General features: G+C 40.1%; 1 protein-coding gene across 2 annotated transcripts in view; it reads left to right on the top strand.

Annotated features, from left to right (window-relative positions):
- The first annotated feature begins 2610 nt into the window (after positions 1-2610).
- Positions 2611-13534, top strand: part of RANBP3L (RAN binding protein 3 like) — a 41550-nt gene continuing 30626 nt past the window's right edge. The window contains exon 1 of one of the 2 annotated variants that reach the window (XM_084504091.1): positions 2611-3040. In XM_084504091.1, the coding sequence (XP_084360217.1) occupies positions 2860-3040 (181 nt within the window). In that variant the 5' untranslated portion in view covers positions 2611-2859. The remainder of the gene's footprint in view (positions 3041-13534) is intronic. The other variant, XM_084504092.1, reaches the window with a different exon arrangement.

Raw genomic sequence — 13534 nt, 5'->3', positions numbered from 1 at the left:
GACAAAGTGACACGCTGGGTGGATGAGGGAAAGGCTGTGGATGTGGTCTACCTTGACTTCAGCAAGGCTTTTGACACTGTCTCCCACAGCATTCTCCTCAAGAAACTGGCTGCTCTTGGCTTGGACTGGCGCACGCTTCGTTGGGTTAGAAACTGGCTGGGTAGCCGGGCCCAAAGAGTCGTGGTGAATGGAGCCAAATCCAGTTGGAGGCCAGTCACTAGTGGCGTTCCCCAGGGCTCGGTGCTGGGGTCGGTCCTCTTTAATATCTTCATCGATGATCTGGATGAGGGCATCGAGTGCACCCTCAGTAAGTTCGCAGATGACACCAAGTTAGGTGCGTGTGTCGATCTGCTTGAGGGTAGGAAAGCTCTGCAGGAGGATCTGGATAGGCTGCACCGATGGGCTGAGGCCAACTGCATGAAGTTCAACAAGGCCAAGTGCCGGGTCCTGCACCTGGGGCGCAATAACCCCAAGCAGAGCTACAGGCTGGGAGAGGAATGGTTGGAGAGCTGCCAGGCAGAGAAGGACCTGGCAGTATTGGTGGATAGTCGGCTGAATATGAGCCAGCAGTGTGCTCAGGTGGCCAAGAAGGCCAACAGCATCCTGGCTTGTATCAGAAACAGTGTGACCAGCAGGGCTAGGGAGGTGATCGTCCCCCTGTACTCGGCTCTGGTGAGGCCGCACCTCAAGTACTGTGTTCAGTTTTGGGCCCCTCGCTACAAGAAAGACATTGAGGTGCTTGAGCGGGTCCAGAGAAGGGCGACGAAGCTGGTGAGGGGCCTGGAGAACAAGTCCTACGAGGAGCGGCTGAGGGAGCTGGGCTTGTTCAGCCTGGAGAAAAGGAGGCTCAGGGGTGACCTTATTGCTCTCTACAGATACCTTAAAGGAGGCTGTAGCGAGGTGGGGGTTGGTCTGTTCTCCCACGTGCCTGGTGACAGGACGAGGGGGAATGGGCTTAAGTTGCGCCAGGGGAGTTTTAGGTTAGATGTTAGGAAGAACTTCTTCACTGAAAGGGTTGTGAGGCATTGGAACAGGCTGCCCAGGGAAGTGGTGGAGTCACCATCCCTGGAAGTCTTCAAAAGACGTTTAGATGTAGAGCTTAGGGATATGATTTAGTGGGGACTGTTAGCGTTAGGTCAGAGGTTGGACTCGATGATCTTGAGGTCTCTTCCAACCTAGAAATTCTGTGATTCTGTGATTCTTCCACACTGTTAAGTGAATAGTCACTAAAATGGCAACTAGTATGATTAATGACATAATACAAGTGACAAATCACTAGGTGGATGAAATAAAAAGTCTTTTTAAAATATATGTTATGGGATTCGAAATTAACTATCGATAATTTCAAGAAAATATAACTGGCCATTACCATGAACAGTGCGTTAACAGTGCTGTTCGGTCTACAGTCTGATAGAAAAATAAATGAAATGCTAGGAAATGTTTGGGAAAGAATGAAAAATAATTCAGAAAACATCACACTTAGCTCTGTGCCATGGCCTTTTTCCACAACACCATGTCCAGAGAAGGATATTCTGGAATTAGAGGCTTGAGAGCTGCAACAGAAACAGGAGCAACTCTCACTGGAATAAAAATTGAAAACTTTGGAACTGTCAGTCTTAGAAGATGAATAGACTATGTGATAAAAGTGTAACAATGAAACATTGTTCAGAAGCTAGAACAGGACTGTTTCACATAACAGTAATAAAGCAATAGTAAAGTAATAAAGCAACTTAAATGGAATATTGGCAAACTAAAAAATTGTAACAGATCTTTGTGCAAAATGAAGATGACTCTGGCACTTACTGACATGTACCTGTGAGGCTAAGGATTTAGCAATGCTTAGACAGAGACTGAACAACTAACTGAAGTTCACAAAACTATACGGTACTAACAGTTAAGGCTGAGGATTCTGCAGTTGGGGTAAAATGGCACACTTCAGGATTCACGCCAATGCACACCGAGGTTGTGATGAAGATGAATGACTCAGTATCCGCCTGCTCTTGGACTTCTTGCATATTCTTCTGCAAATCATCTGCTCCAGCTGTTCTGAGAAACTAGACTGGCCATATGGTTCCCATAAACCTTTAGCAAATTCCTACCTTCATGTCTTGAACTTTTAGGATTAGAGGCAGTTTAACGCTAGTCTTGCAGCACGATGCCCCTGGAGCTGCAGAATTTGGGGCTGTTACCACTTAAGTGACCAGCGAGCGACTCACGTTAGGCTTCATAAACGTGCTGCAGAGTGCATCTGCAAGGTGGGGACCGCGACACCTCCCCTGCATTTGCTTTGTGCCAGCGTGGGAGTAATTACACACCGTGCTTGCTTCGCTTCGCATTTAATTTCCCCGTCTTTTTGTGTCCTCCGCGCACAGGAGCCGCGCCCGCCGGCTCTGCCCGAGGCTCCCGGCGGCCCCTTGCTGAAGGACTGAGGAGATGGCGGCCCCCGCTGAGGGGCGGAGGAGACGGCGGCTCCCGGGGAGGGCGGCCTCGAACCGGCACTCCCCGCCCCGTCACCGAGAGCCCCCCCCGGTTGGCGATAACCACCACGGGCAGCCGCTCCGCCCTCCCGGAGGCACCGAGCCGCCGGGCTCTGCGTGTCCCCTCCCAGAGGCCGTCCCCGAGAGCGGCGCTCCCCGGGCTGCCCCCTCACGGCCCCGCCGGCCGCACACCCCGGCAGGAGGCGCCGCTGCGGCCGTTGGGGCGGCCGTGAGGGCTGCTGGCGGCGGGGCCTCTCTGCCCGCCTGAGTGCCGGGGTCGGCGAGGAGAGAGCTGATGAGACCAAATCCAAAGCTCTAGTCCCTGTTCCCATTTATACGATTATATATATATGTGTGTGTATGAAGGTGCTTCTTCATCATAATGAGAAACCAACCCATTCCAGCGTGCGAAAGGGGTGTTTCATACGCAGGCAGGCAGCACGCCTGTGCGGGCTGTGATGTTTCAGTCAGACCCGGGCACGTCGCGAAGGCAAAACCTGACCTCGCCAAGCGAAGAGGCTGGCCCGGTGACCCCTTAAGTCCCACGGAACGATGCTGCACAGGTAGGTTTTGTTGGCTGGGCTCTTGCATGTCTGCTGTGTGCACCCCCGGAAGGGCATTTATGGGGAACGGGATAGTGCTAACACAAAGTGTTTTGTGTGACAAGTGGTATTGGCAATGCCAAACACAGCTTGTCTGGTGTTTTATCTTTATTGTAAGTTCCCGGTGGTGGTCTGACAGAAATCTCCAAGTTGCGTTTCCGTTGAGCAAAAGACAGTACCAGGTAATGCATGTTTGGGGATTTATCAATAGAGCACCCCAAAGCGGTTTCTACTTGCTTTTAGTAGTCTTGAATCCCTGGTCACCTGAACTTCCTGTACCTTCCCAAAACGCTGGACCTGACAGCGGATAGGAAAAGTGCTCACATCCCCACCCCTACTCTGTTCTGAGCACTGGGGCGCTGGGAGCAGAACTGGTCCAGCCTTGCTCATCCGAGAGGTGCGGGACTGCAGAGGTGGACATCAAATCCTCTGTCATCTACATGGTGAGCAGGATCAGGATTTGAGAATGACTCAAATGAAATTGTAACGATCACATTTTTAAGGGGATGCTTAAAGAAAGAAGTGTTTATATTCAGCACGCTTTGCAGGTGATGCCACCAATCATTTTCTACCTCACAGGTTAATGAATGAAATAAAAACAGCAGGGGGAAGTGTACACTTTCAAGGTCTATGTGATGCTACAACTAATTTAGCATGTTTAAGTTAATTAATCAATCAACCAGCCCTTTTAGTTTGTGCTTAGGTTTGAGCACTCATACTCCCATTTATTTATATGCCCCAAATTAAAGGATGTGTGAGTGTTGTTGGGTCACAGCCTTACTATCTGCACAAACAACATGAGTGTTATTTCTATGCTACTTTGTAAGGATTTATGAAATTTAATATTGGTACAGTGCCCTGAAATTGGTAAACCTTTATATGGCAATGGATTTTATAGCCCTTGCAATTTGTATTTTACAGGCTTTTATGATTTATTAAAAAATGCTGAGTACAAGGGTGTTGGAAATGTCAGTGTTTATAAAACAATTTTTGGTTATGTACCTTGGCACAGTCCTGCTGGTCTAGTGATACTGTTACTTCTGGCTTTGCATCACTGCTAGAATTACATTTTAGTGACAACACTCCCCAAAATATTTTCTTCACTCAGGCGTTTGAAATAAAGCCAGTTAAGGTTTCATTTTTCTTTAAAAATTCTGTTTAAGTATTGCTGGGGGAGGATTTTTTTTGGATGTTTTAATGCCTTTTACATTTTGCCTGTATAAAGGTGAGGACTGTGCTCTACAGAGATGAATGTGTGTGATGTGCTACACTGTGTTTATAAACCCTTTTACAGGCTGTCAGCTGAGTGTCCATGCCTCAAGTGAAGAATTATTTTATTTTTTAAATTTCATATCGAATGCTATATACCCATAGTGAAGTTAGGAGTCATAAGTGGAATTGTTTGGGTAGAAGAACCCTTTCGACACTGAACAAGAAAATTGTATTTAGATTCTGCAGCATTTAGAAGACTGACTGAAGAGAGGCTGAAGATGCCTAAAAATGTTAGGGCCTGATTTTGCACAACTTTGCCTGGATGAAGAATCCTTGCTATCATAGTTCCTCTCACTGATGACAATGAAATTATTTATGTGGGTTATGAACTATTTGTATGACAAAGAATGTGCAAGAGTCTTAACCGTACAGTAAAGCTGCCCTTGCACAAATTCTTCCAGAAGTTTTATTTTGCAATAGTCAGTTGGATGAACTTTTCCTTTCCGCATCCTGCATATGATGAAACACTTACTTGACAATGTACTCACTGTTGATCCAAACAGGAATGTGTGAGGTAATCTATCACTTCCCCAAGCTGTAATTTGCAGGAGTCTATGTGAGTCCCAGGAAAGCAATGTGCTTGGTAATATATTTAATACAAGGAGTCTGAACAGTGTGCAGTGCTGTGTTCAGCATTTACCACTGAAATACAGTCGCTTCTGTAGCAAGCACTGAAATACATATAGTATACATTTAAAGGTTTAACAAAAAATTCATCTCCATTTGTTTGAAGTGTTTTATATGCTTCAATAGTGCTGAAGCTGTTTCTTCAGATAAAGCACTCTGGCATGGTTTTGGACCAGTCACTGAGAACATATTCTGTTGAACATTTTTGCAAATTCAGAATTCACGAGTACTTGTTGCAAATGTATTGATTCGCTGACATTCTTCACTAGAAGAGTGTTCTAAATGTAAATTTTCAGTTAGCTTACAAGTTTGGCAATATTACTAAGATGCTGAACCTGAAAACCTGTTGACTATATAAAAATAAAAGGTTAAATATTTATTGAATGTCAGTAGAAGAAGGTCTTTTATATCTCTGCCAGTGGAAAACTCTTCTGATTAGTACTGAAGGTTTGACTGGATCAGATTTATTTGATTTTTATTTTTTTTTTGTGGTTCCTGATTAAAAAACAACAGAAACAACAACAACAAAAATAAACAGCATGCAGGTAGAAGGGATTTAGATGTAAATAAATTAATCAATCATGTCTCAAAATATCTTAGCAAAAAAATAAAATCTAATGCAAAGTTGCTTGGAAAATCCTGTCATCTTGGCACTAAAAATAATTTTATGAATTGGTAGAAAAAATATCTTGATTTTTGAGAGAGTTGTCCTATACAGTAGTGAATGTACTTCATATACAGAAATCAAAAGTGCAAAGGGTAATAATAAGTGGAAATCTAAAAATAGGTTTCCAGGTCTGTATTTAGATTCTTAAAAAAGGTGACCTGATTTTTCAAAGGTGCTGAGCAGCCAGTCATGCATGTGCATTCCACAACAGTTCTCAGCTGCTCAGTGCTTCCACAAACAGCCAAGCTATTCAGGATCAGAGAAGTGAAATTTTTAAAAGCTTTTTCTGTACCTCCTAAAATTGGTGAATTTTACTGGGCTTGTGCCTAATGTAGTGTTCTAAGACATCTCTATTTTGCCTTATGTCATCTTCCTTATTTAAGTTTTGGCACAGGGTAGCCTGGATTATATAGTGAGGTCACTGAGATCTTGGCTGCCAGCCTTGTTGCACTCTCACTTGGCTGTGAATGGACTCTGCTTTATCTTGCAAAGTTCAGTGAGTATTTATAAAACTGGAACCACAGTTCTACTGCAAGTTTGGAAAACCCTGATCTTAGTCAGAACGTTTTACTATTTCTTCACCAAAAAATAGATAGATGGAAACGGTCCAACTCTGGAAATAGACAGATGTCTTTTTCTATGTATATATTAAAAAAGGGAAACAATATTTAAACATGAATCTAAGCTTGGATAGCGAAGTATTTTGTTAATTCATTCTACCCCATACTTTGTATATATTTCTCTTCTGCCCAACACTGCAGTTTTATTATCTGAAGTACAGGTAGTTTTCTGTGTTTTTAAAGCTTATTGGAGAAAAATTGGTCATAATAGTACACAGTTTAAGTCTGATGGTCCTTGAGGCAAAGTGGTAATGGATGGATCATCAATTGGTATAGTCAAAATATTTCCGTTTTCTTGGAAGAAACTGTGATTTCTGGATCTATGCCTTCCACTTATATGCTATTTTATTTTTATATTTCTCTTTTTCTTCATATATATTCCCACAAAATAACAGGCATATTATTTATTTTTATTTTTTTCAAGTAATTGCTGTGAACAACTTATATTCATAAATGGCAGAAGGCCTTTTTTTTTTTTTCTTTTTTTTTTTTTTTCCTTAGTATTTCAGTAATGTAAAATTACCTTTGGCAATGTAACAACTCAAATTACAGGAAACCTATTTTTCCCTTAAACTTCCTGCCAGATTGCATATCCCTGCTTAGTTATTTATGAAACAAATAAAACAATGTTACACATAGCTTCTATGAAAGAATATGCTATTACTGCTTAACTTCATTTGGTTTGGGTTCTGTGAGTCGGGAACTATCAACCTAAGCTGTAACATCAAAATGAAGAAGGATCTGTACTTTTAGTTTGCAAATTACAGTGGAAATATACAAAGCTAATGAAATTCATGATACAGTGTATCAGTGAAGAAACTTGCTAATGCTACATCACATATATCATATAAATCTCTCAATGTAGTAACTTGATTCTCTGATTTTACATTTGAATGCAGTAGTTTTTGTGTGTTGTGTAACGCTTACTAAGATGTGAGCGAAACAGGTTTGGACACAGTTGAAGGTTTTGTTGGACAGATATTGGTAGTGAGATTATTCGGAGATAAATCAAGAAAATGATCTTTAAGTATTTATTTATTCATTTATTTGTCATTTTTTACTGTGCAAAGTTAAAATTATAGTTTCTGTTTTAGAATGAAAGTTTTCCTATGAGGTCCACATGAAATGGTTACAAAGCCCAAAGAGGTATAAGCTATTATTTTCATTCAAGGAATTAGGGAGAAATAGAATTTTTTATGGATTAGCTTTTGTCATCAGTGTTACATCTTTACAGGAAATTATGAACTACTTTTTTTTTTTTTTTTCAGGTTTAGAAAAAAACTGAAAAAGGTGTAAAGGATTCAGTTTTGTAGCTAACCTAACCTGAAATATCTGATGTCAGGATTGGTTGTTTGTAAAGAGTTATACAAATAATACATACAGTTCTGGGAACAATAAAAGCTCAGGCACACTGGATTGACATTAGGGATTTAAAGAAATTCTTGGTATGAAACTGTGGGAAGAAACAATATAAACATGAGAGTCCTGCCACCTAACTAGTCAAATGGCACTCAAATGACAAATAGCATTAAAAAAATATATATATATTGCTAGTTTTGCAGTGAAATCTTTAAAGTACAGTTTCTCATATTGCTTTCAGTTAAGCCTGATTTTAAAGCCTAATAGAAAGCAGAAATGCAGAGCACAATGTAAGGTGTGGACACTTCCATATTTTGAAAAGTACTTGGTTAATTTACTGGAAAACTGGTTACAGCTTTCTTAACGCTAACTAGTCGCTGAAGTAGGTATTGGCTAGTCACTGGGCAGGAATTCAAAAATCTGGGATATGTTGCATACCTGTGACACCACAGAAATCCTAATTCCTTAAATATAGCTACTCAGTTTTGTAATTAGCTGGAGAGGAGCACTAGTCAATGAAATAAATTTGAACAGAACACAAATTTGAAGGAGAAAGTAACTTTTTTTTTTTCTGTTATTTTTATAATAGGTTTCTAACTTTAAATACAAAAATATTTGGTATGGATATGAATTACGTTTTCAAACTGCAGCAAACATGCAAGTTAGATAATGAAGATGCAACTGTTTATTTCCTTTTGAATCTCAACATGAAAAAATAACGCTTTTAAAGTTAGAAATAAAAACCTTCTATTGAGATTACAAATGCCTTATGCTGTATTTTACCCTCTTAAACTCTTGTTTTGTTTTGGCTTTTTTTTGCTTTGCTCTGGAAGGAATAGAGACATAGCACTGACATAGGTTTTCCTTCTGCCTGAAAACTGGAGAGTTTGGTTTGGATTGTATCCATGCTGTCCTTAGTTCTCGAAGGTTAGATACCATTTATCTGTTCTCTGTGCAAGATGGAGCAATAATAATAATAATAACTCTAAAATAGCGAAAACCATCAGTGTCCTGCCTTTATATATATATATATATATATATATATATATATATTTTTTTTTTTTTTTAACATATATTTTCTGAAGTTTCTAAAGTAAAAGCAATAGAAGGGAAGAGTGGAACGTCACAGCAAAGGCCTCATACACCTCATGGGCATATATACCCATTATATGGATATACCATTATATTCTAGCTACACACATACACCTCATGGGCAGTGCTGGCTCTTGGGATACCTGCAAAGCTGTTGAAAGCGGTTTTACATGATTTCTGACACATTATTCTGACCAGTGCTTCCTAGACTTGGGCAGCACAATTATCTCTCCCAAAATGCATCTTTGCATTTTCTTTCAAACTCCACTTAAGAAATGCATTCTCACTCTGAGCATATGGACCAGTGTAATTTACCAGTCACCTGCAGGGTCAGTGCTAATGCAGTGCGCTGAGCAGACTGGTGGGGCAGGGATCCCAGCACTGGGTGAGCAGAGCAGAGCAAGCACCAGCCCGAAGAGCCAGGCACCTTCTGTGTAGGGACGCTCAGACCAGAGCACTTCTGCTAGTGCTTCTGCACAGGACAGGAGGCCGGAGCCAGGAGGTCACGCAGATAAGATCTCAGCCAAGGGAACTAGGCGTTTCTAATGTATCTTCTAGGCACAGGCTTATTTTGAACTTCAGATGTAGAAAACATTAGGCCAAGACCTTTGTAACTCAGCAGCTTCAGGGGAACTGTAGCGAGGAAAAGAGAGCCCAATCCCTGGTGATTATTCATGGGCAGGCAGACAGGTCCTGCGTCTGGACTCTTGGCTGAGGCTGGTGGTTTATTCCAGTCCCAGCAGCCAGAGGCAGCCCATTTGGCAGGTTTTTCTGGTAACTTTTCCAACAGCCTTTTTTGTCCAGAAGTACCAAGCTGCTGAGGACTGGAGCGGCCCAGTCTTAACCAGGCATTAGCCAGCCTCTGTCTGTCTGTGTCCTGCTGGTGACAAAGAGGAGGGGCGGCTCCAGCCCACCCCATTTCCCTGGTGTCTGCTTGCACCCAGCCTTGGCTGCTGCTGCCTGGTCCCCGGGACAGACTCAGGCTCTGCCTGGCTGGGTGCCCCCTGCCTCTGCCAGGAGAGGAGGTTGCAAAAGCGGTTCTCCTCCTTCTCCCAGCACACAGCTGTCCACCCTGGCAGCAGCAACCTTAAGTCAGAAAAACAAGGAGAAAAACACAGAGTTGCTCGCCAGTGTTAAAATTAGCATGTTGACATGATTGTGGTAACTCCTTGATGCTGTTTTTTGATGCTGTATTAGATCCACAAGTAATTCTGCTTTGCTTTTTCCTTGGGGGTTAGCTGCAAATATTTTGTGTTTAGGTATCTGAAAAGTTTAAAACATAATTGGAAATTGATCCAAAGGTTATATGCATAGCTAATACAAATACATTTTTAAAGCTCTGTTATGAATGGCCTCATTGAGGAGTGAGGATCTTACTGATGAGCTACGTGGAATACTTTCCAGGAATTACAAAAATATTTTCTCGTTTTTCTTGGATAGATGCAACACAGTTCTCTGAAAATGTTAAGTAACTGTGGCAGCGTCAGCAATCTCTGATTAAGTATCCTTAGAGCAAGAAAATTTACCCTTTGGTTCTAAAGCAGTTGATGGAATGTATCTTTTTTGTATTTACTGCAAGATCAAAATATGCATGTTTGTCTTTATGGGATACCATTATATTCTAGCTAAACATTTTTCTTTTGAAATCAAGCAGTTGTGATTTTTTCTTTAGTGACTTCTGGGTTTAAAACTGTTACTTGTTGTTTAATTTGCAGTGAACTTTCCTAATTCCTGCAAACTCCTTACAGCCTTTTAACTCCAGCAAAAAATAACTCTGTGATAGAAACTCAGTTCTTTATTTCACAGGAGTTGACTCTGCTAATTCCATGCTTTAGAGTAGCAAATGTACCTTTAAAAATATTGCTAGCATGTAGGCTTTGATAAGACTGTGGAGAATATGAAGGTGCTTTAATTTTTGAGTTTTTCCTTCATTCAATAGGAATAGAAGTACCTCATGCTTTTTTTTTAAAAATTATTATTATTTATTTTTTTTTTAAGGAGACAGGAAAAAAGCCTATTACATTGAGTAATTATATTTCAATGAAATACTTTTTGTTTATGTGTGCCACTCCCCTCTAGTGAATAGCAGTGGAATTGCTCCATCTCATGCCATGTCATGGACCACCAGCTGCAAACACAAAGAAATTTTCTTTAACTTTCAGTGACAGAGAATAATCTTTTTTTTGGAGTTGAACAATGTGAGCTTTTTTGTGCTTTCCCTATTAAGGACAAATCAGATCTTCATTGTTAAGGATACCAAGTTTGCTAAATTCAGTCCTTTTTGTGCATATAATGCCCATGTAAGTACAAAATTAACTTCAGGGACAATGACAAAGCTATGAGCTATTACTGCTGTGTCTGTAGATTACTGGATTTATATAATAGTGTCTTGCTTTTTGCCCCAGCTTACATACATGCAGCATTTATTTTAACAATGTTTACTTTTTTCTTAATTGTTGCCAGTATTTGAACATATGTACACACACACGCACATATATATAGTGATTTTTAATTCCTCTATGTTAATGTTTGCTTTATTAAACCTTTAAGTAACTGATACCAATGCTGGCGTGGTTTGGTCACAGATAGGTGGGCAAGCCAAGGTAAAAATAACAATCTATGTATTTTCACACAGATGTTTTGGTATAATCACAGAATCACAGAATCATCTAGGTTGGAAGAGACCTCCAAGATCACCCAGTCCAACCTCTGACCTAACGCTAACAAGTTCTCCACTAAAACATATCCCTAAGCTCTACATCTAAATGTCTTTTAAAGACCTCCAGGGATGGTGACTCAACCACTTCCCTGGCCGAAAAAATAGGGTATGGTATGCATTCTGTAACATGTCAGCCAACGTGATCTCAAGTGGAGGATTTCTCTGGCAAAAGGCCGGTCATATAATTCAGTAATCATGCTAGTCTGTCTTCATTACCCATGGAGAGAAATACATGCATTTAGGGCACCATTCATCTCCTAACATACACAACTGGAGCAGGTCAGATATCTCATGCCTAGAACTGTGTTGTTTCTTTTGACTTCCAATTACAGACATCTCAAACTATTAAGACTTGTGTATGTGGTGGTCTAAGAAAATACTTGCATCTGATTCTTTGCTCTTTAGTGGTTTTGTTTTTGTTTTTGTTTTTATTTTTTGGCACAATAAATGGGTGATTAAATGGTGGTAGTGGTGAAAAGAAGTTTCTTTCACTCTGACAACCAAGGTAGTCTGTTAGACTTGCACAAGCTATGAAGGTCTCATTCTTAGTAAAATGAGTAGCCTGAAGAAGTCATGTAAGGAAGATGTAAAAATAATGAACTCTAAAATCAACACTAAATTTGGTGCGGAGCATGTATGTATTTTTAAAAATGTTTCATTAAAAAAATAAGAACAAGTATCCAAAGTTATTTTCAGTCATATCTAATGAATGCAGAGCTATGCATGAGAGTAGATTTAGATCTCTAGAATTTCATATGTTTATATATTGTACACATGCATTAAAACTGACATTAGACATTCACTTCATACAGTTTTCTTATATGTCTTATACTGCTTATGCACTTAATTTAAGCATGGTAATGCTTAAACACGTACATAAGCATTCAGTGACTCAATATACTGGATTTTGTATTTCCAAAAGTTAGACATACTTCCTTTCTTTTTTCTCTTATACAATAAATAAATACATAAAGTCTGTATTTAATATTTCACTCTGATGTAAGCATGTAGGTGATAATCAAGTGTAAAGTAACAGCTAGCATGAATTTGTCAAGAGCAAATCACATCAAACTTTTTTTTTTTTTTTTTTTTTTTTTTTTTTGTATCCACAGGTTTTTGTGGCTAATGCATGCATTATGAATCAACAAAACCATGCTTATGAGATACTGGGGGAGAACTGACATGAGAGATGGGAAACCAGTAGTAATAATGGCATATGTAAAATGATTAATAATCTTTCCACTTTACGTAGCACTGGTGAGGTTTTAGTTGCATTTCTTGTGCAGTCTTGGGTGATTCACTTCACATGTGACATTGGAGTAAGTCCAGAGAAGAGCAACCAGAATCATATTTAGAACATATGCCTGTAAAGACAGAGTGATATAATTGTTCAGGAGATAGAAAAAATGAGGCGAGACTTTTAAGTCTTTGAACATCTACAAGTGCTTTGAAGAAAGGAATGCATTGTTTCCCAAGTCCACTGGGAACATACTTAAATTGCAGGAAGGGGAGAGGGGTGTCAGACTTGATATTAGGAAAAAAAATTCTGATGACAATTTTGGAATGAATCACCGTCCTTGTTCAGGGAATGTAACTGAACATTGACTGGAAGGTTGTGAATTATCCTTTGTGATAAGGGTTCAGGAACATGTTAGATCTTAGACAAGCCCTTGACAGGAATGGCACAGGTACAGCTGATGTGTCTGAGAAACAGGATGTCTGTCCTGAGGACCATCTCTGTTCTTTGATTTCAAAATAGATACTGTGATATCATAAGAAATAAAGTTGAGGGAAGAATTTGGAAGAGAGAAATGATGCTGGCTAGGAGAACAAGAGACTTAGCACAACCAGGATCCTGTACAGTAGCAAGTGAATGTTATAAAAAATGGGTAGAAGCTGTCAGGCTCTTTGGACATAGTTGCAGCATTACAGTAATGGTAGCAATGGTCCAAATTTACATCCATCAAAATTAAATGCAGTATTATTTCTGATTTCTTAGGGGCATAAGCATGAACACCATACAGAACATGAGGGGAAGAAAATATGATTTCCAAATGTACTGCTTAATGGGGTCTAAAAACCAAGCAGTTACTACAATT

Source organism: Aythya ferina (genome assembly GCF_964211825.1).
Source record: "Aythya ferina genome assembly, chromosome: Z".
Taxonomy (NCBI): domain Eukaryota; kingdom Metazoa; phylum Chordata; class Aves; order Anseriformes; family Anatidae; genus Aythya; species Aythya ferina.
The sequence above is the reverse complement of the archived record's forward strand: the minus strand, read 5'-3'. Positions and strand labels throughout refer to the sequence as shown.